Below are 27,166 nucleotides of genomic sequence, written 5' to 3' on the forward strand. Positions count from 1 at the left end.
TAGCACCGGCCCAGCGCCCCGCCCGCTGGCCACCCATTGGGCAGCGGGAGGAAAGTCTGGCAGCGATTGGTTCAGCCGCGTGTCAGTCATTCTGCGGGGTAACCGCCCCCTCGAGGCAGGGGCGCGGGGTGCGAGGCTGAGGCGGGCGGGGGCCGCAGGGCCGGGCTGAGGAGAATGGTAGAGCCTGGAGCGGGGATTGCAGCCAGGGGGGGCTGAGGGGAACTGTAGGGCCTGGAGCGGGGAGTGCAGCCAGGGGGGCCGCAGGGCCGGGCTGAGGGGAACTGTAGGGCCTGGAGCGGGGAGTCCAGCCAGGGGGCCCCGAGGATGCAGCGGGCATGAGGGTGAGAGAGGTTGTTGGCCCTGCTCTGGGTGTTTGGGTCAGGAGGGGCTATGGGATGGTGGATTCCCTGGGGCAGGGAATGCTGAGGTTGCAGTGGATCAGACGGGGCAGGGAAGGGAATGGATGCAGGGGGCAGTGTAGGGCCCGGCTGGGATGAGGCAGTGCGGGGCTGGGTTTGGGGCTGTGGGGCCACAGGCAGGACATGCAGGTCAGAGAGGGGCCGGTGGGACTGAGAGTTGAGGAGCTGAGGGTGTTGGGGTACACTGAGGAAGGTGCACTGTACATGGAGGACTTGAGGTGTGCCAGGAAATGGGAAACCTGCCAGGGAAACAAGCCCTAAGTTCTGCCTGAGGCTGGGCACAACCTCGATGTTGTAAGATGCAAAGGTAACACCAAATCACTGCCACTCTGTCCTTCCATGAGTCCAAGGCCATCATTCCCTGGCACCTCATGCTCGGTGTGAGGCTGAAGCAGCACCAGTGTGCCTTTTGATCTCAATCTGATGATTAAGCAGGATTCTGGATGTAAAGAACTGCTGAATTGCCAGAGACAGTTCCTAAATCACTGGTGTTTTCTTGGAAGGAGTAAAGCCCTGCCCTGACCCAGCCTTGTTTTGATTATTAGGTCCAGTGGACTGGGTGGCAGCCCAGCACTGTTGACAGCAGAGTTTGAAGCCAGCAACCAGGAGTTACATGTTGATGCTAGCACTGACAAATGATTCAGGCAAGTCATTTAACTTCCCTGTGTCTGTACATTCCCATATGTAAAATGTTCATAATAAAAACATTAATGTACATTTCCAGGGTACTTTGCAATGTTGGCTTAAAGACTCCTATGTCAGCAAATGCTGTTATTACAGCAGCCAGAGACAGACACCACTGTATCCTCTGAAGCCATGTCCTCATTGTTTCAAAGTTCTTTTTTTTTTTTTTCCATTGATTCATAGGCAAGGCCGTTGTATCACTAAAATCCTCACGTCCAGAGGCTGGTGCTAGTATTTCTGAGTAGTGGGGGGGCTTACTGCAGCATTACACCACCAGCATCTAAAACATAAATACAGAAACCTTAATTTACAATCAATTTTGGGATGTTTCAGACTGTAAAGTTCTTTTAACTAGATCTCTGTTGAGGACAGAGGAGCACTTTATGGGACTGTAAATTTCATGCAAACAGTCTCTGTGAAATACAGATTGCCCCTACACACGAGCTGTTCTCTCAATATCAATCATATGCCTTGCAAGTAATGTTTCACAAATATTCTGTAAATCACAGGAAAATGCTTGCAATAATGTGAAATATGACTTTCACTTGACTGTTTCAGCAGAGGCCCCTAACAGGCCATTCTCCTGTCAGCACTAACATTTGTTATGGCTAATAACATTTTCAATCACAACTATTTTGGGAAAATGGATTTATTTTAAACCTGCTTCCCTGCAAAGGAGGTCCTGAAAACGCCCTGCCAAGGACACAGATGCCTTACAGAACACAGACCGTTAATTCGCAAATGAAATTTCATCTCATCCTAATTCTCAAGCACTGTTTCTTGGCCAGCTTTTTGGAGACTTTACTTGTTTGTTTTTAGGCACTGAGACACATGTTCACGTCTTAGTGGTTGTTTTCAGCCTGGTTCAGATAATAGGAGTATAAAGTTACTTTTGAGCAGGTATCTTGAGGATATTTTGGAACTGATTTGAAATTTTGCTCCAGATACTAGGAGAAAGGGCTTAAGAACTTTGTAAATGGGAAATTGGTAATCTTGATGATTTGTATTACATTGAAAGAAACTTCTTATTCTGAAACAGAAAGATTTATATTATTTTAACTCTTTTTCTCAATAAACCACATTTAAATAAAACCTAAAATGGTGCTTTTGTTAGGTAGGAAGCCCAAGAAGTGCATTAGACAAGGTCTGAATTCCTTTCTGATCCCTAGGCATGTTGATACAACTCGGTGGAGGACAAGGCACCTGTGTTAATGCCACTGTGACCTTATCCCTCTTTCTGCATCTGCGTGTGGGCACAGATCCTGGTGTTTAACTGTGAGGCTCCTTGAGCCTGGTCAGTGTCCTCCAGCCTGCACAGCTGTGGGATTGCCACACAAATGGAAGCTCAGTCCCTGACATTCCATCTCCCTTACTAAGTGCACCTTCACATTTGTCAAGCTGCACTAAAGGCTATCATACTGAGCCAAAAGTGTGCCAAAGACACTTGGAAAAATGTAGATTTCTTTATTTAACACATCTGTGAAGAAATAGAAGGAATTGCAGACAAGGGATGTTTCTGGTACTTCTGTCTTCTTGCTTATAGCTCTTATCATTTTAGCTTTTCTTAGATTGTTTAAAAACATGCCAGGAAAAATAAATAGGGGAAAAAAGGGAGCAAATATCTTTCATGCTAAAGGGTGCCAAAGCACTTTCCCACTGCCAAGGCCAGGCACATGTTCCTGGGGTGGATGTCCACATGGCTGTTGCTCCAGCACATGAGTGAGGGCTGTGCTGCTGTGCTAACAGGCATTTATAGCCCCCTTGACCCTGTCACTCCCCATAAATCCATACCTATTTCTGCTCTCATTTCACTCTATTTATTCCCTGGCAGGTCAGATATGAGACGCAGTGTTCATATCATGAGGCTAGTGAGAAACAGGGCTGGGGTAATGGGTAACATCAAAATGACTTTATTAGCAGAGCAGAGAACAGAACTGTGGTGAAACCACCTGCCCAGGAAAATAATCTCAAGTCTGTCACAGATTCATTGTGCAGCTTCAGACATATCAGGAACTCTCCTTTTGCTAGTTTTCCTATCTATGAAATGAGTATAAGAGAAAATGAGATTAAATGGTTACTAATCACTTTCATATTATTTGACAGAGAATTAAAATGTGATTCTAGTGATAATTCATTTGTACAGTCTTTCTTCACAGACTTTTAAACTTCTTTCTCATTTTTCTCTAGGCAGGATCACAACATCTGTCAAAGAGCAGGAAGCCATTAGCCATCATGGTTTTCCTGCAGGGATGGGATAATGCCCACAAAGTTGCTCAAACAACTGTTGCATCCTCAACAGCTTCATTAAAACAAGGCAGAACCAGAGCTGCAGCTGAAGTTCCCAGAGAGCCAGATTGTTTCTGGCTCACCTAACAGTGTGGCTCAGGATGCTGCATCTGTTTCCTGGGACAGCTGGAGGTGCTGTGTGGTAGTGAGATGGAGAGGATGGGCAAGGTCTCTACTGAAAATTTGTGTAAAGAATAAGCTTTTACAGAGACAGAGACATCCACATCCACCACATTCTGCAGGCTTAAAAAACACCCTGGTTATCAAAAGATGGAACTGAAGGGAAAGCCATGTAATCCATCTTTCAGAAACCTAGAATCAGTGTTTTTCTCACATTTGGATGAGTGTGCTGCCTCTGCCTGCCTGTAAGAGGACGGTCCATGTTCTTGTGCAGAGACAGTATCCAGTTCAGACCTCTACCCACTGCAGTGAGATGGGAGGTGATGGCTGCCAGGACATGGCATGCTGGCAGAGGAAGATGGGCTCCAAGGCAAGTGACATTTCTGGCCTTGTTCCCCTTATTCTTGCAGCCTTGCAGCCACAGATACCTTACTGAATTTCTGAAGATCAGAGGTGTCTTGATTCCTCTGGAAATACTGAGGCTGAACCACCTGAAAGAAGAGGACAAAAGAGGGTTTATAAAGCTACTGTTGCTCACTGGAGACACTGGCAGGGAGTATAAGGAGCTCATTTGTGAAAGCTGTGGTACACAGCATGTCCATTTGTGCTTTGTCCTCATCCAGGCAAGGATGTTCTCCCTGACCTCTGGCCCATGGCGCTGCTTGCTGCACTGAGCCATTCCCTTCCCTCTGCCCGCTGATGGCATCTCTTTCTCGGCACAAGGGTGCAAGCCCAGACCAAGTTCTTAAACGCCTCCAACACAGCAGAAGGTCAAAAAGATGCACAGGTTCTGCTGGACTCTTTGGGCCACAGCAACCCCAAGTACCAGAGCCAAGATTCCCAAGGCCTCGAAGCTGTGCTGTTGTGTGCCTCCCCCCAAGCCCAGCACGGGGCTCTGCAGACACTCAGGCTCATGCAGGTGAGGAGCGAGCCTTGCTGGGGACAACGGGCAGTGTTACCACCTGCACCCACCCCTGCTCAGGCAGGAGCTGTGCCTGTCTCCTTGGCATTCTGGCTGCACTGGGTAGCCCTACTACCTGGAAGAGAACAGTCTGGAGAACTGTGTGAAGACTGTCCCTGTCACTCTGCCCTTTTTCCCCAGGATAGGATGGGAGATGTGCCCTGTCTGTTCATGGAGCCTGTGCTGGGTGTGCTCTGCTCAGTACACCTGGAGGTCCAGTACAAAGGTAAGATCTGTCCACCCACCCTGGGCGGTGTGGGGTAGCCTGGGCAAGTGTGCCGAGGGCGAGGGGCAGGCACAGGAAGTCCCCGTCGAGCGTTCCGGGGGCCCGGAGCCGGCCTGGCCGCGACCGATACGGGGCTGGGCGGGGCTGGGCGCCTTATTACTATTCGGGATAATTTGCATACCCAGGGTGCACCGCGCGGGGGTGCCGCAGACACGGTAAAGTTCGGGCCGCCGCTCCCCGGTACCGCTGGTGCAGTGCCAGGCTGAGCTCTGAGCGCTGCCGGGAGAACGGGACGAGGCAGCAGAGGGTCGAACGCGGGGGCAATCGGTGTCGCTGTATCTTAGGAGGGACAACCGGGACTGGGTACCAGCCGAAGGCCACAATTTGGTATACTCTGGTTTCTCTTCAGATCGTATAAATCTTTCGCCTTTTACTAAAGATTTCCGTGGAGAGGAACAGGCACGAGTGTCGAGAAATTTTTTGAGGCTCCATTTCGGTGGAGCTACCCCTTTTCTGGTCAAAAATAGAATAATTTGCACTCTTATGCAAAACTGCTGCCCTTATTCTCTCCTACCAAGCGAGGAGAGTGTGTGTATATGCACGCAGTGTGCTTGGGGCTGAAAGCGCCACCTACTCTAGTCCCGCTCTCGGCAGCACGGACCTCGTTCACGGTTCCATCCGCACCGCCCCTATAGCCGCTCGGTCGGCCGCCTCACTACCCGTGTCGGGTCAGAAGATGGCCGTGACGGAGCGGGGATCGGGAACCCCTCTTCCTGGCCTCCTGGCCCGGGCGATGCAGCGGAGTAGCTGCGTGCCCGCGGTTCGGACTACGGGAGAAGCGACAGCCCGGGACCTGCACGGCAGTCCCGGGCACTCCAGCCCTCCCAGGAGGACAGCGGTGGTGTTGGCGCCCGCTCGGAGCTCAGCAGCTTGCGGGGGACCCCTACCGCAAGCCCCCCTCGCTGTCTAGCTCCCATCCGTTGGCGGCGGCGTATGGTGGCCTTTCCCGGAGCCGACTTTTTGCCTCTGCGCGGCGTCTCCTTGCCGTGGCGACGATGCGACCAGAGCCGAGCGCCGCGGGGTCCTTGTCTAGTCCCGGCTCGCTTTGTCCCCAGCTGCCCCGCTTCGCTCCCCCCGCCCCGGCAGGAGGGCAGGAAGCACCGGGCTTGGTCGGGGCGGGCCGCCTCCTCCGCTTGGTGTGATCAGCATCCCCGGGATGCAGGGCGGGCAGCACCGGGGCGGGCCCGCCGAGCGCCGCCGCTCCCAGCCGGCGTGGCTCCGGGCTCGGGCCAGCCGGGCTGTGGCACCGGCCGGGGGCTGGTGCCGAGCCGGGTGAGGCGCCGGAAGGAAAGGGAAGTAGGGAAAGGAATTGAGTGAAGGTCGCCGTGTCTTGTGGGGCGGCAGAGGGGAGTGGGTATATGTACGGGGTGCAGCATGGCTGTTCTCTGGTTTCTCTTCAGATCGTATAAAACTTTCGCCTTTTACTAAATATTTCCGTGGAGAGAAACGCGTACGAGTCTTACGAAATTTTTTGTGGCTCCATTACGGTGGAGCTAACCATTTACGGTTAAAGAAAGAGCGAATGCTGAGCTCACTGGGGTGGGTTGTTGTTAATTAACTGCGGCAATGGGGAATATAAGCGATCCTTAGCGGTTCGGACCGCGGGGATAATGGACGAGCTGCGGCACCGATGTCAGCAACACCGACACGCCCCGCCCATCCGGGTCCCGGCTCCTCCCGCTCCTTCCGGCCGCGCCGTTCCGGGGCTGATTTGCATGCCCAGGGTGCCCAGGGTGCTCCGCGGCCCCGCTGGTGTCCGGCGTTGCGGCCGCTGTCCCCCCCCCGGGCTCTGGGGGCTGTCCGGCGTGTGCGACCCGCGGGGCCGGGCCGGGCGGGGATGCGGGTGCGGGGGCCCCGGGCAGGCTGGCCTCGCCCTCACCTATGGGGGGTGCAGCAGACACTGGCTATGTCGGAGATGGGTGCGTAGGCATACTCTGGTTTCTCTTCAGATCGTATAAATCTTTCGCCTTTTACTAAAGATTTCCGTGGAGAGGAACAGGCACGAGTGTCGAGAAATTTTTTGAGGCTCCATTTCGGTGGAGCTACATTTTTTTCGGTTAATAATAGAATCAATAGTGGATTGACTATATTGTGGGTGCTCGGTCTCGATAGTGATTGCCGACATTTGGGGTCCGTCGTCATCTGCGAGGCTCAGCCCTCACCCTGGGGGGCAGGGGCGGTGCGGGGGCTGTCCCCTGATGCGAGGGGTGCAGCAGCAAGGGCTGCCCGGCTCCAGGCTGGGGCTGCCTGCAGCACTGATGCCACCCTGCAGGCCTCCAGAGAAGTGCTGAGGGCTGCTGCTTGAGGATGGTGAACAGTTCCAGCTCAGCAGTGCAGGGCACGGCAGCCCAGACTGCCTGAGCTGCAGCATGTACATGCATAGATCATTATATGTAGCCACAGCGTTTCCTGAAAAATTACATCCATCCATGCTAGCAGAGTAACTCCACCTCTAACATCTTAAGAGTGTTTCAAAGCATCATTTTCTCCTCCCTAATGGTCCACATATACACACAGCCACACTTTGGCTGAGAGAGTACGTTTAACAGGCAGCTGCCACAAAAGCCATTGAGTGAGACACTGGAGCAGGATCCACAGGACCATAAAAAGAACCGTAGAGAAGTGGCATCCTCTCAGTAGGAAAGGACTGGGATATGTTCCTCCCAGGAAAGAGTCACCCAGTCACCTCTGGCACTCCTCCCTGCTGAATATCCCAGCTCTGTCAAGTCTCCAGCCCTAAGCTGATTGGAAATGGGTGTGTTTGGGAATGAGACAGAGTAGCTGCCTGCAGGTAGAAGTGCTCAGACCCTTCCCTACTGGAAGACCCTGGAACTAGCTTGAAATTTTATTTATAGGGAGAAGAAAATCTGACTGGCGTTGTGTCTTGTCACCCTTGATGGCTGGGCCTGGACACAATGTATGCCCTGTACAGGGCTGAAGGGTGCTGCATTGCTCATAGCCACTGTATTCTCCACACAGCTGGGAGCTACAGCCAGCAGTGAAACATCCTTTTATAACATCATCCACCCACTGGAAAACCTACTGCCTGTCATTGACTGCATAATCCTCAAGGAATTTCAGCTATTTGCACTAAAATTGGTTTATTCAGTGTGAATTTCCTGCAGTGTCCACAAGATAGTGCTGTTAGAACACCTTTTCTGGAAAAGCAGATGACAGAAAATGCTTGGTAGGTAGGGAGGCAAAGCTGAGGAGTTTTCCAGTGACATCTTCTCAGAAGTAAGGGTGGTGATGTTTGAGTCGTAGGGTTTTTATGGTGACACAGGAAATTTGCCAGACTTTAATATATACCAGGAAGCTCCCACAGATGATTAAAGAGGTGGCTCTCAGCAAGCCCCACTTTTAAATGATTGTCAAACCATGCACAGCTGAGCATTTCTTGTTTATTTTGGGACTCTGGTGCCTGTTGGTGCTACTAGGGTAGGACAGGAGCACAGCATTTTCCATTGGGATTACACCAAGAGGCACAGACTCAGGCCATTGGGTGCCTCTTCCCCCATCAAGGGTAGGAGCTGATGACCTGCAGAGCCGGTCTCTAACTCCAAAGGCAGATCCAGGAAAATAAGCAATATTAGGGCCACAGAGGGAAGGAAGTGGGCAATACCTTGTTCCTTGCACAGGGAAAGGCTGGGTAATCCAAGAGTACTAACACCTGAAATGGAACAGGATTGTCTTGCTTTTGTACAGAGTTAGTAGGGCATAACAGCTCTTCTAGTCTGGCTGATGAAGGCAGAGCCTAGGTCCAAGTCACATTTCACAGTTCAGAAACCCCCAGAACCTAAACTATTGAGCACAAAACACCCAAGCAGTGGAGGAGGATCATGCTTGGGTTGCAGTATCCCTTCTTTAAGTGCTCATGACTAATGTTTGCTCTCATCCTTCAAAAGATCCATAACTCTTTTGCTGTCTTTTCCAGGCCAGCCCTGAAATACTGCACACAATTGATCCAGTCCAGGCTGAATAACTGGTCACCAATATAGTTGGCACCTCCAGACACACAGCAAGGATGCAGTCCACAGATGGCAGGTGCAGAGATGGGGGTGGCCTTGTCGCTTAAATTACTCCCTTGATTTTCAGAGGGAGAAGGTAGCTCTAAGAAAAGAGGGAGTAAGGGTAGAATGGTATGATGTTTGCACAGCTGCATCCTGTGTGGCTGAACCTAGAGCTCACACAACTATTTTGTGCTTTTGAAGACAAATGCTGAACTGAGCTGAATAAGTAAAAGAGCAGGCACTAGCACATGCCCTACAACTGTCCCTCTCCTAACCTGCTCTTTTCCCAGAGGAAGGGTCTGCAGGGAAATCCAGACCCAGGCTGCACACAAGGGCCATGGCAGCACACAGCTACACCTAAGCCACCTTCCCCCATTAGGGGATCCCAGCAGCATCTCAAAATTAAGAGACAAAATGTATTTTGAGTGATTTTTATGTAAACATTACAAGTATAAAGACTTTGAAAAGAAACTTTATCCAAGAAATCAGCCTCCTTACCAACAATCAGCCAGTCTTTAGGAGCTGTTAAACTTTACCATAATCAGCAAGAAATATTTTTTATAGGACAGATAAAATAGTGAGATCCAAGAACATTTATTTATTCAACTTCTAAAAATATTGTTTTTTACAATCACATAGTCCATTTTCTTTCCTTCTAGAAAAGCAAAACTTGTAACAGTTTTGCAATATTTCAAGCACATCTGGAAAAGGTAATGTACTATACATGTGTGGTTAGTTCTCTTAGGGGAGACCACTGTCACCAGCAAAGGGCTATAGCTATCTCTGCAGGCAGAGACTGCAGACTCTCAGGCCCCCTACCCAAGCCTTGCAGTGGGTGCATTTTAGCACTTTGCTGAGTACTCTGATACAGGCCATGAAGAAAAAGGCTGCTGTGTTCACTGCCCTTGGGCATGTGACCTGCAGACACCCTACCGCATTTAAAACAGGACTGATACAAACCACTGACGAACATGCAAGACAAGACAAGTGCATGAAAGATTGCTTGTGAACCAGGTTTTGCTGTAATGATTAAGGCCTCTGCCAGCTAATCTGCTTGCTGGCTTGCTCCTCCAGTTGCATGGCAGTCCCCAGGGCATCCAGTGTTTCTGTAAAAAAAGGGAAGAGCAACAGGGTGACTGATCAGGAAGCTGAACTCTCCAAAACAGCTGTCAGTCTCAGCAGACCTCAGCTATGCAGGGCTGGGTGCTCAAGCCCCCACAGGTATGCTGGTGTTACTTTCAGGTCTTTGGAAAAGCATTACTGACAGTGCTAGTCAGATACAGGCTCTAACATACCTCTGACACTAAGGAAATTTCTTGAGCTGTCCTCTATGAAGTACTTAGCTCTGCTCACAAAGGTCTCAAGATCATAATCTGGTTTCTCTGTGATTTCCAAGAGGCAGTCAAGTTCAGTAGCCATTTTCTGTATTTACAAGGATAACAGTGATGAGAAATGGAGTTTCTAGAAATTCAATTAGTTTCTTCAAATCTGGCAGTCTAATCAACATAGCTGAACTTCTACAGACCAGGAGCCATCAGTGTTCATTAGCAGCAAGTAGAGGTTGCTATTTGGAGGGGAAAGGGAATTGGCAAAAGCACTGAAATGCCCCAGTTTAACCAGCTAGGCCAGAAAATACAGGAAAAAGTTGGCAATGAGGAAGAAGTAACACCAGTAGTACAGCATCTTGCATTGGTACCTCCCCAGCAGCACATGGCCCAGACAAAGCAAGCTGCTATCAACATATAGAAGGTGGCCTGGGCTGGGTTTGCTGCTCCCTCATACCTGTCTCAGTTCTCTGAGCTGTTCTACAACCTTCTCCTCCCGTTCACTAATTTGAGTCATAACCTCTCGATAGTTGAACATGTGTGGAGAGAGTTCTTCCTCCTCATCCTTGGAGAACTGCAAGAAACAGCCCAGGTAAGAACAGCAGGTTGTTCCCAGCTTTGAGTTCTGGTTAGCCCACTGCCCACACATACATTGAGTTGAAGACCCGAGCCTTCAGTACTGGTCTCAGCCTCCTCAGTCTCCATCTGACACTGAGTTTCACCGCCTCCATCATGAGGGCTGAGCTCTTTCACTCTGCAACAAGATTTGTCACTCAAATTCATCTTTCATCAGTTTCTTGACTACAGCATCACAAAGCAGCTGCTGCAATCAATCAATCAGCACTCAGCAAGAAACAATCAATTACACTTTAAGAGTTACACAGTTACCATCCCCAGAACAGGCTTATATGGGCAGAAACTCCTGAATACTGTGGGAAGGAAAGCCAGGAGATGTTTGTGTTAAGGAAACTTTTCTGTCTGGCATCCAGGAGCCACTCCGTCAGTTACACTGGCATCAGTTGAGCTAGGACCAAAATCCCTTCACAGCAGGTGGTACATACATACCCCTTGAATTTAGACCCTTAGGTCTGTGTGTGACTATGCTACAGCAAATATACTATGAAGGTTACAGTCTTAGATTCTTAAGTATGTTAAGCATTTGTAAGTTAGGCCTGTGAGTGTTGTGCTTATAGTAAATTCAATAGAATCTAAGGTTAAATTATTTAAATTAGGCTATGGATGAAGTGCAGTTAAAATCTTTAGGCCTGAACTGTTGGTCAAGTCCAGGGCTATGTTTGACAAGGGGGTCACATGAACCTTGTAACTCAAGGGGAGGGTCTCCTTTAGTCCTTTTCATCTTTACCCTTTTTTCTAACCTTACCCCTTTTTCCATTCCCCAGGTTTCCAGGTAGATAATTTTAAGTTGATTTTAATTTTAGATTGATTGATTTTAGTCAATTTTCTCATCTGTGTTCTTTAATCACCTAGTCAGTAGTATAGTGAACCTTGCCAAAAAACAGTGTCTTTCATTTAATCTTGAAACTGCTTTTGCTGCTACCTTTGCCAGTGATTCTTTGAGTGAACTAAAACACTCATTCATGACACACATTCTTAGCACACCCTTACAGATGGGTCACAAAGTACTACCAAAAGTAAAAGGCATAGAGATAACCATTCAGGACAGGGTAAACTCTCTTCAAGAACTAGGGCAGTCTGAAGTCTAGCATGAGAGGAGATTCCTTTGAGGAAGAGACCTTACTCATGGTTTTACATCATCTCTATTATGTCTCACATACAACACCCAGGCTGGTTTCATATGACAGCTCTAAGGTACTTTGCTCTTAACAACCATCCTCCAGGTTGCCAATACAAACAATCCAAGAGAACTTGAGGTTCCAAAGGTCAGAGTAAAAGCAGCTAAAACGCATTTTACAATAAGATTATAATCCCCAGGTCAGAAAGGCCATTACCTGTCTGCATATCTCAGTGTGTTTAAGGTGTATTCACACGAACTCATGCCTGGAGAAATCATTGCTATCTGCAAACACAAAAGAAACCTTAGTGACTACTATCTGACTTTTGCTCATTAATGCTCCTACAGATCTCATCACACAGCTGGGACATTTGAGGACAAAGGGCTGGAGTTGAGACAGCCAAGTCCATTTTTCTTTATGGATTCAGTAGGACATGCCAGCACCCCTGTATCCAACTTTCCACTGTCTTTGTGTGCACCTGCTGTGCTTCACCATCCACAGAAAGCAAAGCCCTTAGAGCCCACACCAACCTCTCCTGCAGATTAAAAAGACATCCACAGCCCTGCTTCTACAAGAGCTGGGCACAACTCACAAATTTATTATCTCACTCACCCTGGACAAGTTTCCATGAGGAAAATATTTGGTTTTTTGGGTTTTTTTGTTTGTTTAATAAGATCTAAAGCTTTCTGATTAAAAAAAAAAAAAAAAACACCTCTTGCTGTAGAGGAACATGCAGCTATTTGGTTGAATTATAGAACCCAAGCATTGTGTTTGACGTGTGCATACTCACCATGCAGGTCCTTGAGTTTGCTCCTATGAAAGAGTCTCTTAGCACCTGTGTCAGCTTGCTCTCCCGAAAAGGGGTATGAGACTTGTTCTGCCCTAAAGCTCGGATGCACTCCTACAAAAAGACAGTATTGTGAATGCAGTGTTGGCACCTCTTCAAACAGCTCTGCAAGCTATCAACCACCAATTGCTGGTAAACCCAACAGGCTGAAGAATGGTCACATGTATTGCTCCAAGTTCTTCATACTCTTTAAAATATACTCCAGGTATCTGACTGTCACAGGACAGTAGGTATAGCCATTATGTGTCATAACCCCCCCACTAAAAAAGGTCATATTGAATGAAGCTTGAAACAGCTGTACCAGTGTCTGGCCTGACAAGACTGCACTACTTTCCTGGAAACACTCTAAATGGAAGTATACTCTATTTTTAGGTTGCTCACATCCCTAAATTAGTACTTTTTCAGTTTTTTCCTCGTACTGGAATAAAACAGAACAGATAACCCCAGAGTTAGAATCCACATGTGGATTATCACTCTGGTCCAGGAGCTGTAGCTCACCTTCAAAGCCAGCAAGCTCTTATTGATTTCAGCACCTTCCATCCGTGTCTGCCGATCAGCATTAGATGTGTCTGCACCCCTTTCATTTCCTGCCAGATCCACCAAGGAAAATTTGCCAATCATTTGTCCTCTTCGGCGCAGGATGATTTGGAAGCAGGCGTGTGACCGGGAAGAGCTGGCATTTGCAAAAGTCTGCCCAGATGTCCTTCAGCAGAGATGCAAACAAGCCTTAGAAATGTGTAACAAAACAACAGGTCCTGACAGCACTAGATAAGACCTGTAGCCATTCAATTAACCTCCTAGGGTTTATCCCACACATTAATACTTTAAGTTTGTGTGAACTATAGAATTGTTTCTGATATAAGAGCACAAAACTACTTGTGAAAAATACCAACCTGCTCCCTGGTTATACAAGTTTAAGGCTATTTAAGCTGCCTGGCTCAACTCAGCCAGCCTACATTGGAATGCCTTTCTGAGTGCTAAAGCCTCACATGCACTTGAGCTGGAAGTCACACCTTCAGCACACCACATGTCATTTTCCTAATGCATCTGCCATTATACAGTAAGCTCAGCCAAGCTCCCCACTAAACAGCATTAGCTGTGCTAGCACATTACAATCATGGTAAATCCCTTTCTCCAGCCAAGCTGGCTTGGCACTTCACCTCTGCTGTGCAGCTGCACCTGCCCCATTACTGCAAGGCACAGAGTGACATCTTTTAATTTAAATCTCCCTGTGACCTTCTTTATCATTTATTCCCTGAGAATGCTGGCAGGTTCACTGTTCCACCATCATCCCTGCTACTGGGGAAAAAGGAGGGAGAAGCCTGAAATGTAAAAACAGTTCATGACTAAATTGCTAGCCAAAAAAGGCTGTACAGAATGCTGAATAAGCTTTTGGGATGTGCATATTTGCCCACACAGTGCAATACAGAAGCCAAGAAGCTCTCATTTGCCTACAAACATTTCCACAGCAATGGCAACTTAACTGAAGCAGATAACACTTGGTAATACAGATTTTAGCTCCCAATTAAAGATACCAGTATGATGGCAGAGCTGCCCCTACCACAGCCTTTCCTGCCAGGATGATGTGCCAAGCCTACAGCTGTCCCTTGGCACCTGCTTTCAAGGATTCTTTAGACAGGATTCCTGAACAACATGCAGTATTTTTGTTGCCATTGGAATAGCTCATCTGGCCTGCAGTTAAGCCAAACCATTTTTGCAATTATGGTTCATACCAGCTGCTGTTCCTCGATCTTACAAGCCCACAGGGAGCTACCTGTATTCCTGTGGACTAGCTGATACTAGAAAGCACCAAGGCAGCCATCTTCCCATGTAAATGGTATCTCTTATTGGAGTTCCATGAGGATACATGAACAAGGAGCTCTGACACTTCCTATGGAAGGCAGGCTGAACCCAGCCCATCCACTCCTTTGTTGTGTAACCACTCCCTGGTATTCATGCAGAGGTGCTGCTCAGTGCCTTTACTGGGAACAACAAGCTTCTGTTTAAATCTCAAAGCACCAGCTACAGCCATCATATATGCTTTTCTAAACATGGAGATGCAACAGGACATGACTCTTCTTTTATAGATTTTAAGTCACCACACCTGCAGGCACTGCCCATCAAGATCATTTTGATGACATCCTCAGCACAGCTAACTGGTTTTTCTTGGAGACCAACAACCTGGACCTGTTGCTTGCCATCCTCCAGGACTCGAAGTTTGGCCTTCTTATTCAAGAGGTCAAACACCTATATTCAGGCAAAAAGATTGAGGCAAATCTGAACAAGGACTCCTTGTAATTATTTTTTTCTGTCTTTGTATAAAGCTATATAGAAACAGCATCTTTAACATAGATTTCAAATTCAAACCAAAACACACCAGTATAAACATAATACATAGAACTATAGAAGGTATGAAGTTTGACTCATAGTCAACCAAAGAAATCAGGTCAAGATTTAAAAATAAAAAAGGTCTTACTTTTCCATTGTATATTTCAAAGAAAGTCACATAGACTTCCAGATTCTGATTCCTGTACCTGGGCTGGTTCAGGAGGAGGAAGACATCTTGTGCTAGTGAGGAAAGACAGAAGTTTAGTTAACTGGTTTAACACATTCTAGTTGCTACTTGATCTACTGTCAAACACTGCACAGCTATAAGGCAGTGTCTAGCACTGAGTGACAGTTGTCCAAACAAACGCTAACAATCAGTGCTGTGCTACCATCTGGAGAACAGACTGAGCAGCATCCTTACCCAGGGACTGAAAACAGGGAAATACAGGAGTTTCAATTGCTAATGCCACCCACAGATAACAATCCTTACTGCTCTGAGGGAACACTGGGATCCTCTATTGTTTTGGACAGCCCTGAAAAAGTCACATGTTTGTGTTTCAAGTACATCTTGCAGAAAGTTTAGAAAACATGCATCCCTGAACATCTGCATTGCTGAAGTTTGGAGACAATATACCAGCTTAGTTGACCCTGTGGCTGGATCCAGTGCAGCTTTTCACAATTAGGCTCCAGATTTTGAAGCTAAGCTGAAAAGCAAAGACTCCCTCAGGGCCAGTCATAACTATTTTTCAGAGATCAGCCAACAGTTGTTCCTGGTTCAGCTGCCTTGCTGCTGACTAAATTCACACTGTGTCTTTCTAAAGGGAAGGTAAAGGTCAGGTTTTGTGGTACTTTCTAGACATTATCAAGGAGAGGCTTCTAAGCATCTGTTTTCTGAAATAATTTTGGACATGCTAGGGTTTTTTGCATTTAAGACTTATGGAAAGAAACACAATACATACATCCTTTTACCTAACAAGTTTTATATCACAAATGGGTAGAATTGTGTTGTACTCAGATATGTCTGAGACAAAAGCAAAGCAGAAGAATCAAAATTAAGTGGTTCTGCCCAGCAAATGCCTAATTAGTAAATTTATCAGAAACAAGTAGCTTCTGGTGAGTTCAGTATGGATGTAGACACTTACAGGCTAGAGGAAAAATATTTTGTGAAATGAATGAAAAAATAATCATACCTCCTGCAAACACCATCTCTTATTCATGAAAACACAAATACTTTATGTATCTTCTACTGTGCATGTTTAAAATAACCATAAAAAACAGATCTTGCCTAGTTAAGAAAAATAAGCATTAATCTGATTTTTGTATGTATAGAAGAATCAACTCACAGGCAAAAGCATATATGCCCCTTGAGGCATTCTGGCCTCTCCCAGAGAAGTCTCCACCCATAGTCTGTGAAGAGAAAAGGCCAGAGGTCAGGCATGGCACCAAAAAGTCAGCCTATCTGATCTTAGTCTGAAAACAGACTATGAAGTTACAATAGATAAACCCCAATGCCAGCAAGATTACTGGAACACAGTGCTAAATGAGTTTGCAGCTTCCCTATCAGTTCAAAAAGAAGATCTGGCCTACACAAAGCAGTGCACCTGTAAGGCTCTGGGGTGCAGAGTCAAAGCAGTTGTTCCTCCAAGGAAACTACTTTGACAGTGCAACCAAACAGCCTCTAGTCAGAAGAGAAAGCTCCATTTGTTAGGATCTAGGTCAAATAATGTTTTTTACAACTACGTGCAAAAGTTAACATGAAAATACAAATTTAGAGCAGACAGTACCTTTAATTCCTTTGACCAAAGTATCTTTAATTACAAAAAATGTTTCAGTTAGTGCTATCCTAGTGACTTGCTCTACCACTTATTTAAAACACGGCTCAATCCCATGACACATTCTCAGTCTAGCAGAGTTTAACGTGCAACACTCCAGTCTCGAGGTACAGCTGTTGTCCCTGCACTAGTTTTGCCCTAGGACTGGGAAGAGAAAGTAACTTCACCTGTGATTTTAGTGCATCACAGCTGTATTCCTTAATGAGGCTCAGGTAAGCAGGTTTCTCTGCCCTTTCCTTTCTCTGCCCTACCAATGAAGGCAGCCTGTGTTCAAACTTGTATAAAGCTCCAACTTTTTGTCTGGATTACTGGAAAAGATCTACAGCTCACTACATAACACTAAAAATAGGAGGTCCTAGCCTAAAACTTGCCTCTATCACTGAACAACAGCAATGATTGTCTGATTACTCAAAGCAGTGCATTAGCCCAGTCCAGTGCAGATCACTGTGGTTTGAAGTAAATGCATTTGCAGAGTAAGACAGCACATTCAACTCCACTATCATGCTGTGAGGATTCTTCCCCATAGTTCCCAGAAGACGTTAAAGACAACAAAGCTGTTAAAAGTTTAGAGCAAGCTTTCTCTTTTGAGACAAAAGAATTTTCACAACCCTTAAAGCTGCAACTGTTAGACTGGAAGGAGTGGTTAGAAAGCAAATACACTAACTCACCCAGTTCACAAACAATACCAGATCACTTAAATATTTATGTGCATCATGAGGCTTATTTTTATATAATTGCTGAATTCTTTGGAATGCCTCCAAGCTCAAAGCACAAGAGAGACTGGCCTATGTCTGATGTAGGCTAATAGCCCCTCTATACAGACAGGAGTTAAACAGCAACAGGCATTTGAGGCAAGGAATAGCTATGACTAAAACTGACATATCAATACATCCTAAATCTTTGAAAAGCCAGATTTTCTTTTTTCTAAAGAGAAAAAAAAATTTTATATATTTTTTTTTTTTTTTCCTAAAAAGATTTTTTCTAAATCTTTTCAAAAGCCAGTACAATTTTCCACACAACCTCAAAGGAAACCCACTAGTACATAAAGCTACAGAAAAAGAGTTAACATCTTACAAAGTATTAGCTTTAAGACAATAAAGCCAAGATCCAATCCTACTCATACTCAAGCATCAGGAAGCTTTGAAATACTTTATCAAAGCTAGAAAATTTGAGACCTTGGAGAAAAACTTACATGTGTCTTGCCACTGCCTGTCTGGCCATATGCAAAGCATGTCGCCTTCCCACCCTCAAAGATGGTCTCTACAAGAGGTCTAGCAGTGAACCTGAATATTCAAAAGAAAAAAATAGTTACAGCAAATATTTCATACACTGCTTCATCAGCATCAGTTTTAACAAGAAACAAAACTAAAAAAAAAAAGCAACTCCTTAAGCAATCAGTAAGGGTATGCCAAAAATAAGCCTTAGACTTTTCAATCCTTCAGCTTCCTCCAAAAAGGATTCTAATACTTATTTCAAGTAAGTTTCTTAAGCTTAGATGCCATCTGGCCACAGCTCCATGCTTTTATCTGAAAGTCATTTCCAGTAAGTAGCAAGCATTACCTGTATACCATTTCATTCGAAGCAGTTTCATCAAATGAAAAGTCAAATCTAAATGTTTGGGTTTCAAGGTATTTTGTTAGGTCCACTTTCTGCTTTGGCTCATGCACCATCAGGACACACTTGCTCGGAACAGTAACCACATCACATTCCTTTTTCTGAAGTTCTGTTGACAGAAAAGACCCTCGGTTTTAACAAAAACAGTTTGAACAAAGTCAAACTGTTCAAGACAAGACAGAGCTGTTTGGTCAGTACACTCACCTTGCTTATTGAGAGGGCGCTTTCTCACACAGACACAAATCCTGTGCTCTTCTATCTAAAAGAAAAGAAAATAAGTATTTCCCAATTACACTCACTCTATTACAGAGAGATCCAGTGCTCCCTCACATCCATTTTACTTTATGCTGGTCAGAGTTGCTTCTGAGCCGACCCACTCATGCAGGGATGTCAGTCTTAAAGTGCATTCAGTGCAAAAGGAACACTACAAATAATTTACCTTTATGCAGCATTCTCCAACATGTAGGACAAAAATGCTTTCCAGCAAAATTTATGGTATCAATACTGCAGCTATGGTCAAGTAATTATTCAGGAAAATTAATATTTTCATTTACCCCAGAGGTTTTTGTTAACCTGGAGTTCTTTACTGATGCAGCAAGTTGAGTTATTTGTGCAGCACAGCTACACATCAGATGAGCTGGGAGTGCACATGCCATTGGGTGAAACAGAAGGGAAAGGTAACGAGCTCTTCTCCTGTCACACACAGCAATAGGTACACAGGGTTTTTTAATGGCTGAGGGTATTGACCAAGCCAGGGTTCTCTAGTTTTCAACCTCTACTTTTGCTCCTCCACTTTTTGACATATTTAAAAATTGATCAACATGTTCTGTAATAGGGCAACAGACCATTTTAAATTGTGCCTATTCCTACAACGATGGCTGTGCAACTGATGGTCACACATCATTGCATGATAATTGTTGAGCCACAGACTCTTCACTAGTGACAAAGTAAAACAAGACAGCTTAGCCCTAAATAGGGAAGGCAAGTGACCTTACAGATATCCCCAACTTCCTCAAGCTCACAATATGCTCAGAGGATTTCCAAGGTGCAACGATGCACCAACTGCTTGATGCCAACATTTTCAGTACAAAATAGAGAAGTCTGTCCCCAGGCTGCAGTTAGTAGCCTCAGTATTTACTTACTGGATCACTTATAGATATTGGCTGGCAGTTTAAAGTTGCTCTGAATGCCTGGATCATACGTGCAAACTCCCAGTTTGGATAGCTGCTGTCAAACTCCTGCATGGAAAACCATGGATGTGAATGCAATTGATCTGTTACAGCAAAAAAAGGCCACAGAGACTATTAAACAAGCAGGTGTATGCAATTCAAAGCATTTTACAAGATTCACAACTTCCTAAAAATCAGAATCAATTCATCCTTATGTAGAGCTTTCTAAGAACTGTCTAAGAGCTTTCTAAGAAAGCCTGTCCAAAATATGTTTTGGTTTCAACTACTGTAGTCCAGAGTCCTATAGAATTTCCCCTTACAGATGTATTGTAGAGTACTCCACCTGTGCTCGTTTTATCCTGATTTCACTATTTTGAGCTCTCTTTTCTTCTCTCTTGGTTCTCATTTTCTCCATCTCTTTCACAATGTTAGATCTTCTTCGAACTAGATAAAATGAAAACAGTTCCTTGGGTTAAAATTCCATACTAGGTTTTAAGAATAAGACAAATATTTTGGCTTTTCCAGGTTGCTGACAGACTAGCTCATACAGGAAACAATCATCTTCAGAAGGATGGCCATTAATTTTGCAGCACTTCCTTCTCAAACCAGATCTAACTATCACAGAAACTACCTCGGAAGTCACACTACCACCCTAAAGAAAAGGAAGCATTTCTGAGGCAATACCACTATTACAGAATTACACATCTGTAATAAAAAGTGATCAAGACATTCTGTCTTGCTGCCAAAGTCACCTTTTCAAAGCTTTAGTCTGAGTACACAAAGCAGCAATCACAGTGGTTCACTGCTGACTGATGAGTCAGTCTTTACCCACTGCTCCCAGGTACCTGGGCTCACTGAACAGTTCGTTCTAGCAGCAGGCAGATGATTCTCTGTATTTCCATTTACATTTTCCAGGGAAGCTTCTGGAACACAACCCAGCCCAGTAGGCCTGGTTCGGCCAGCTGCAGAAAGAAGCAAAGAAGGCAGACCAAAACCAATAATGAGATTGCAAATATCAAGAATAATTTTGTAATTTGTAAAGCCTCAGACCATAGGCATTTCTCAACTCCTGCAGCAGGAGAGTGAACGATCTAAAACCTGTGGTAAATGTGCAAGTAAACTTTTAAATCCTTTGCCAGAAACCAATTTTCATGCAATGCTGCAAATCAAGGCCAAACCAACTAGACAAGAATTTAATATCAAGCCTCTTATTTCAGTTTTTTTTGTAGAACTTAACATACAAGGCATGCCCTCAGCTATTCTTAGAGTAGCCTAGTAAAATAAATAACTACAATTTTGTAATTCAAGGAGGCTCAAGTTCTTGCTTTACTCAGCCAGTACAGGTAAAACTACTACCAATATGGTTACAGGGTGTGTTGTCAGCAGTGTTTAGGCACTTCTCTTCCCACTCTAGCACCATGAATACCATTCCATGCCATTAAGCAGATAGCACATCCACCCAATTTGTTCAACCACAGCTCTCTGACTAAGAAAGTACATAATTTTGCACAACATTGTTTCCAACTTCCTTTGGACAACACTTCAGGCAGGAGCCCTGGATATTTGCATAGGGGCAGACCTCTAGGTCTCTCATTTTATCTATGAAAAAGTTCAGGTTGATCTCCCACTGGGATTTGCAGTTTGAATAATTAAACTCACTCAATGTGAAAATTGTTTCACATTAAGAATTCACTGGACTGTTTCTCCACTTACTAGCAATTATTTTCTGTTTCTCCACTTACCAGCCAAATATTTTCTGGTTTGCACAGAAGTGGAGGGATCTACTGCCATTTCATCTTCCTGGAAGCCACACTGGGGTTCTGTGAGAGCAGACATCCTGGAACGGCCACGCACAGCTTTGGAAACAGGAATCCAGGGACACTCAGACACTTGCAATTAATCAGTTGTTCACAAAGTACAGAGCAGATGAGAAGAAGGTGTGGTTAAAAGGATCTTTCCCATTAGCAAAGTGCAGGACAAAGCAATATATGTGGGTGAAAAGTGGTCAATAAACCCATCACTACAGAAAAGCAAACAGTTCATTCCAGATTTGCAATTCCAGGGAATTTCTTTCAGATCCCACTAAGGATTCACATGAGGATATGGCAGTTCCAGCATCCTAACAATACCTAGGAAGGAGGAAGTTCCAAGTCAGAAGACCACTAAATGCTCTGAAGCTTCACACTTGCAGGGCTGCATGAATTAACTCTTTGATGGTGACATGGGTACAGCAGCCTGGCAACTGGCCATGGGCAGCACTGTGCCCACCCACCATGAGGGCACCCACACATAGGCTCTGTGTGGTGCAGTAGGCTGGGAGTTCTGTGGCAGGACAGTCAGCTAAAAAACATTGTATAGCAACAGCAAATCTTGGAAAAAGGTCCCTTTGTAGGCACTCTCCATTTTCACATGCCAAGGTATTTCTTTCACTGAGATCAAGTCCTTTACAAAGCTTCCTAGGACAAGGATTGGAATGTTTACCTCAATAGATTTGTTTAAAAAAAAAAAAAGCAAATCTGATATGAAAAAGAAAGTGTGATATGCAAGCTAGAACTCCCTTCACCTCTCATGACCAGCAATTATTAGAATTTATCCAGAATGAATCACTTATTTCAAAGGACACCAGATCTGTTGGAGACGAAGGGTTCTTTTAAATTCTGAATCAAATTTCTTAAAGCCATTCACAAAATTCATTGCTCCCGTTAACTCTTTACCTTGAATCTTCTGCTCATTTGCAGAGACATTAAATGTGACTGCTGCAATTTTAGAAACAAAAAGCATCAGTTTCATTATACTCAGAAAGGGCATTTTATTCCATTTTCTCTTGTCCCACATGCCCAGGCCTGATCTCATCTCACACTCAACAGCACTGTTTCTATAAATGCTGGTGCTCCTGGACAGGCAGATTAACTGGAGGATTCACTCCATCTAAATGGGTTTGAATTCAAGTGATTCTTGTATGTGAGGATATTCAGCATCCTCAAAAATTCTTATTGATCCATGGGACTGAGGCAATATCTATGCCTTAATTAATTCTGAAAGCACTGCTTCTCTCCTTTCCTGGATAAGAGGGAGACTGACACCTGCTGATCTTCTTTAATTTGTTTAGTCTAAGAACATGAGAGAAACTGATGTTAGCTTTCTAAATGGTGCAGTACAGAGTTTGCAAAAGGACAGATACTCTGACACTCCTGGGCCCTAGCTAGTTTTAACAATAGAAATTATTTGATGAATACTGAAAACACTGCTCCTCTAAGCTCTGAGCAGTGACAAGACTGTGCCACTAGGACAGGCAACAGATATTTTAGTTATGCAATTAGATTCTATACCTCAGGAGAGCTGTGACCTCTGCAAGGACATGTTTCCATCAACCAGGGACTGGATTAACACACATTGTGTTTTCCAGCTGGCTATCCAGTTCTATTAACAGACCTATATATAGACAGTCCTGACTTTACATCATTTTGCTTGTTAGTTCACAAAATTTATGGAGTTCTCTGAATTTGAGAGAGATCAGGATCTGTACTGTACTCCAGTACAGAACAACTTCTTACACATTAGGATTCTTGGATAACTCCTGCCCCTCTGATGCCAGGGAATTTGTACTGTTGTCTTTTGGGACCAGCTTCCCTGTCTCACATTGCATGCAACAGAAGAGGACAAACATACCCAGATGTTTTGTTTACAGCTCAGTTGAATGGAGAAGCACAAGTTTTGGCTAACTATGCACTTTGAGAGTATCATTAAATCAGCCATCATTCAACCCCAGCATCATACAGTGTATTACAAATAGACCTGTAATGCTGTCATTTGCAATTTAAAAAGCTCAAAGAGTCAGCTAATAAAGCTAAAAGAAGGTAGAAGTTAGGCATTTTCTACCTCCTGACACCTCAGGAAGAACAATTTCTTAGCAATCCCACAGTGACATCTCTATCTACCCTTCTGGCTTTGCTCAACACATTGTACTGACATGCAATCAGGAAGCTGGGCACACCAGCTGGCACTTTGGCTGCCTGCTCTGAAAAGTCTCCAAGCATAAAGCTCTACTTATTGTCCAGGGAGGCTACTTAATGAGGAAACATATATTTGTCACCACTATTTCTTTCTTGTCCTTTCTACTCTCATTCTGACACTTTTAATCTTAATAATTGCCACTTCTGTTGTTTGCAGCATTTACAAAGCTCCATACAGAGCTTTAAAACTCACTGCAACAGCAACTGCCTAGTGATATTTAAAGCAGGGAATAACTACAGCAATATTACAGAAGAGGAGAACGCATCAACAAACCCCAGCTTACAGGAGCAGGACAGCAACCTGTTAGGAGAGTTCCTGCCCTCAGGAGTCCAAAACATTGGTATGAGACATTTGTTAGCACTGCCCAGATGATGCACTAAAGTACAGTATTATGGCTCCAGTGAAAGACCAGCACAGTTCCACAAGGGCATAGCAGAGAGAAAAAAAAAAGACATTTTCTCACCTTCTCGAGGAGCAGGAATTTTTGAAAGGGTTGTTCTACGTTTCTGTTTCTGAAAAACAAGGAATGCTGTAAGCAATTGGAGTAAGCAGCAAACACCTAGCACTGCTCTTCAGGGCAACAGCAATATGACAAGAATTTCTGACCAAAGCCTAACTGTGGGACAAAAAAGCAAGTTAGAGATCTCAAATTTTACAGCTGAAAGTATTACATAGAACAAGACCTATGCAACAATACCTTAGAAAAAAACAAAACTACTTTAAAGCACTTACCTGTACAGTTACATTGTCTTGCAAGGGAACATTCTCTTTCACATCAGCAGGAGGTAGTTCTAATAACTCAGGATTTATTGCAATGACATCACTAATGTCAACCTGCAAGAGCAAAGGCAAGATTTTACATGGCAGAATAATGCTGCTTCCACTTAGGGACTGTTTTTTTTCTAATCTGGACTTTCAGTGAAGGCAAACAAACTTGACCCACTGCCTACCAAATGTTACATTAAAATTGCTTGGAAGAGCAAAACAGTAGTTCCTATTCCATTTGAACAATCTGGTACATCTAAATACACCAGACAAAATGTGCTAGTTAAGCCATTTACCTTCATCTGCCAAACACCACACAGCTCTGCAGGTGCCATAGAGCAGTTCTGAAGAGAAGAGCAAAGCCCATTTGGCATCCCCTGCTCTAATCTCCCACTGCTAATCTTAGTAAATCTCAGCAGCTCTGTAACTTCTGTGCTAGGAGAGCATTAAGTGTTTACTGTGTGATTGTGCTTACTGAAATAAACGTCAAAGAGCTGCTTAGACTCTGGGAAATGAAGGATTCAGCATTTAATCCATAACTTAATTCACCTGTATCTTCACTTGCTACTGCAAACAATTTTACCTGGGATCAGCTATTCCTGACTGACACCCATGTAAAATCATAATTCTGCCTTCACCTCATCACATGCACAGCATATACACATAAGCACATAAGAAAATTGCTATATTTTGATGTATCTTCCTAAAGATTTAACATCTTAACACATAAATGCAATTTAGCCAATAATTATATCTGAATCTGTACATTTTTTTTCTATTTGAATGCAGCAGGCACATGCACAGAGTAAGATTTAGCTTCTAACAACCAGCCAATAGCAACTTTTAAGATTTTCACTGAAATCCAGAGTCTCTATATTTCTAGAGAGTCCAGAAGGACAAGTACATTTGCTGAGTATCAAACTTCTTTAAGTGTCAGGAATTCAGCCATATAACCTTCAAATGCCTCAGACCCCCCTCTCTCCCATCCCATCTCACATTGGATTTATTTCATATTGGTGCAGAAGTTCAGGAAATCAAACCCAGCACCTTATTAGTAACAGATTTTAAGGAGACCCTGAAGGCCATAGTATAAGACATAGAAAGCCAACAAACAGAGCTGGAAAACTGGAATCTTAGGAGCATTGGGAGTCGACAGTGCAAGAGGCCCAACACCTCCTTGATCTCTCTAAAAGGCAAAGGGTGCAGCTTTGGCACTGCAGCTCTCACACTTTACCTTGGCACACCTAGACCATTGCTTTCATTGGGTGTAAGAGAAAGAGAGCGTGGAGCGAGCTGCAGCAGCGCAGGCCGAGCGCTGCCCGCCTAGCGGGGCAGAGGCGCTGGGCCGCTCCGGACGAGCCTCGGGCTGCCCGGGCCCAGCGGCGTCGGAGCACCCGGGGAAGGAAGGGGCCGCGAGCAGTTCGCACTCACCTCCTTGCCTTTAGTGGCACCGCTCTCACACCACTCCACGGTCACGCAGGAGTGCTCCACGTTCACCACCTTCACCGTGGCCTTATGGATTAAGCCTGGAAAAAGCCAGCATTAAGCCCAAACCTGGCCACCCTACGCCGCCAGGACTCCCGCGGGCGGCGGAGGCCAGGAGGCTGCAGACACCCCATTCCCCAGTCCTCACCACTGCTCCGCTGGATGTTAATAACGACACCGGGATAGACGTTGCGGCAGAGGCGGGAGTCCATGGCTCGGGGACAGGAACCACGTCCCGCCCCAGCAGCGAGACACCCGCACAGCAACCGCCGCCGGTTTAAACCCCGCGCGCCGGCGTGCCGCGCGGCCTGCCGGGAGTGGCCGCGGGACTACATCTCCCGGCAAGCCAGGCGGTGGGGCGTGGCTGTCGGGAGATGGAGGCCCGGAGAAGGAAGGTAGTCTGAGGTGATTTGTTCTGCCCTGTCCTGCCGTGGGAGTGCGGCTTGGGGCGGGCTTAGGCACCGCTCCCGCGGGGGTCGGGTTAGTGGAGTATCGATGTATAGCTGAACACCCCGCAGATATTGGGCATGTGTGGGGACTGTTAGCGTAGGAGGCCAACAGAGGTTTCTCCACGTCTTAGACGTGATAAGTGCTTACATAACCAAAGCCTTTTTCTGTTATTAACTATAGGAAGAGAGTAGCTCCACCGAAATGGAGCCTCAAAAAATTTCTCGTCACTCGTGCTTGTTCCTCTCCACGGAAATCTTTAGTAAAAGGCGAAAGATTTATACGATCTGAAGAGAAACCAGAGTATGGAGCGGCTGCCCTTCCCTGATGTTGCCGCTGTCTGCTCAACTCTGCAAAAGTCAGGGTGGCGCACGGCTCCCCCCGCGCGCTGCTCCCGGCCCCACAGCCCCGGTGCAGCCCCGGGTGGGGGCACACATCGGACAGCCTCCACAGCCTGGGGCAGCGGCCGCAGCACCGGACACAGCGGAGACGGACACCGGAGGCACCGCGGGGCACCCTGGGTATGTAAATCGAGCGCTAACGGGGCGGGGCGGCTCAGCCTCAGCAGGGCCGGCGCGTCCCCGTCGTGGTTTGACCCCAGCGGGACACCGTAGAACCCCTCGCTGGCTGCCCCCACCCCGCGGGAGGGACAGAAGGGAGACACACAGGGGTTGAGAGTAATGCTTGAGGGATGGCACCCTGTCCTTCAGGTGTGTCACCCACACTACTCAGCTTGTAAACTGGCCTGCGGGTGCACTCACCCCCACCGTCTGTGTCATTGATAAAGATATTAAAAGCCCCAGCCAGTCCCGAGACGCAG

At 45.7% G+C, this 27,166-nt stretch overlaps 1 protein-coding gene, 1 long non-coding RNA gene and 4 other non-coding genes across 6 annotated transcripts; 3 read left to right on the plus strand and 3 right to left on the minus strand.

Moving 5' to 3' along the window:
- Positions 1-2,985: 2,985 nt before the first annotated feature.
- Positions 2,986-6,397, minus strand: LOC139594438 (uncharacterized). The gene is made up of 2 exons (XR_011680637.1): positions 4,878-6,397; positions 2,986-4,000 (listed from the first exon to the last, which is right to left on the minus strand). It is a non-coding gene; the product is annotated as an uncharacterized lncRNA (long non-coding RNA).
- On the plus strand, positions 5,086-5,200 carry LOC139594646 (U5 spliceosomal RNA). Its single transcript, XR_011680721.1, has one exon. It is a non-coding gene; the product is annotated as a U5 spliceosomal RNA (small nuclear RNA).
- On the plus strand, positions 6,137-6,251 carry LOC139594629 (U5 spliceosomal RNA). The gene has a single exon (XR_011680704.1). It is a non-coding gene; the product is annotated as a U5 spliceosomal RNA (small nuclear RNA).
- A 288-nt stretch (positions 6,398-6,685) lies between the features above and the next one.
- On the plus strand, positions 6,686-6,800 carry LOC139594647 (U5 spliceosomal RNA). The gene has a single exon (XR_011680722.1). It is a non-coding gene; the product is annotated as a U5 spliceosomal RNA (small nuclear RNA).
- A 2,541-nt stretch (positions 6,801-9,341) lies between these two features.
- On the minus strand, positions 9,342-26,883 carry KIF2C (kinesin family member 2C). Its single transcript, XM_071436582.1, has 21 exons — positions 26,048-26,883; positions 25,846-25,940; positions 24,382-24,483; positions 24,113-24,161; positions 21,378-21,491; positions 20,481-20,597; positions 19,979-20,079; positions 19,609-19,704; positions 18,671-18,725; positions 18,413-18,575; positions 18,045-18,135; positions 16,364-16,427; positions 15,169-15,260; positions 14,797-14,939; positions 13,191-13,395; positions 12,636-12,746; positions 12,062-12,129; positions 10,743-10,845; positions 10,549-10,665; positions 10,062-10,188; positions 9,342-9,872 (listed from the first exon to the last, which is right to left on the minus strand). The coding sequence occupies exons 1-21, from the start codon at positions 26,109-26,111 to the stop codon at positions 9,796-9,798; spliced, it is 2,154 nt and encodes a 717-aa protein (XP_071292683.1). The 5' UTR covers positions 26,112-26,883; the 3' UTR covers positions 9,342-9,795.
- LOC139594639 (U5 spliceosomal RNA) lies at positions 26,539-26,653 on the minus strand. The gene has a single exon (XR_011680714.1). It is a non-coding gene; the product is annotated as a U5 spliceosomal RNA (small nuclear RNA).
- Positions 26,884-27,166: the final 283 nt, after the last annotated feature.

Source organism: Agelaius tricolor, unplaced genomic scaffold (assembly GCF_023055355.1).
Source record: "Agelaius tricolor isolate 1412-34295 unplaced genomic scaffold, bAgeTri1.0.p SCAF_11, whole genome shotgun sequence".
NCBI lineage: Eukaryota > Metazoa > Chordata > Aves > Passeriformes > Icteridae > Agelaius > Agelaius tricolor.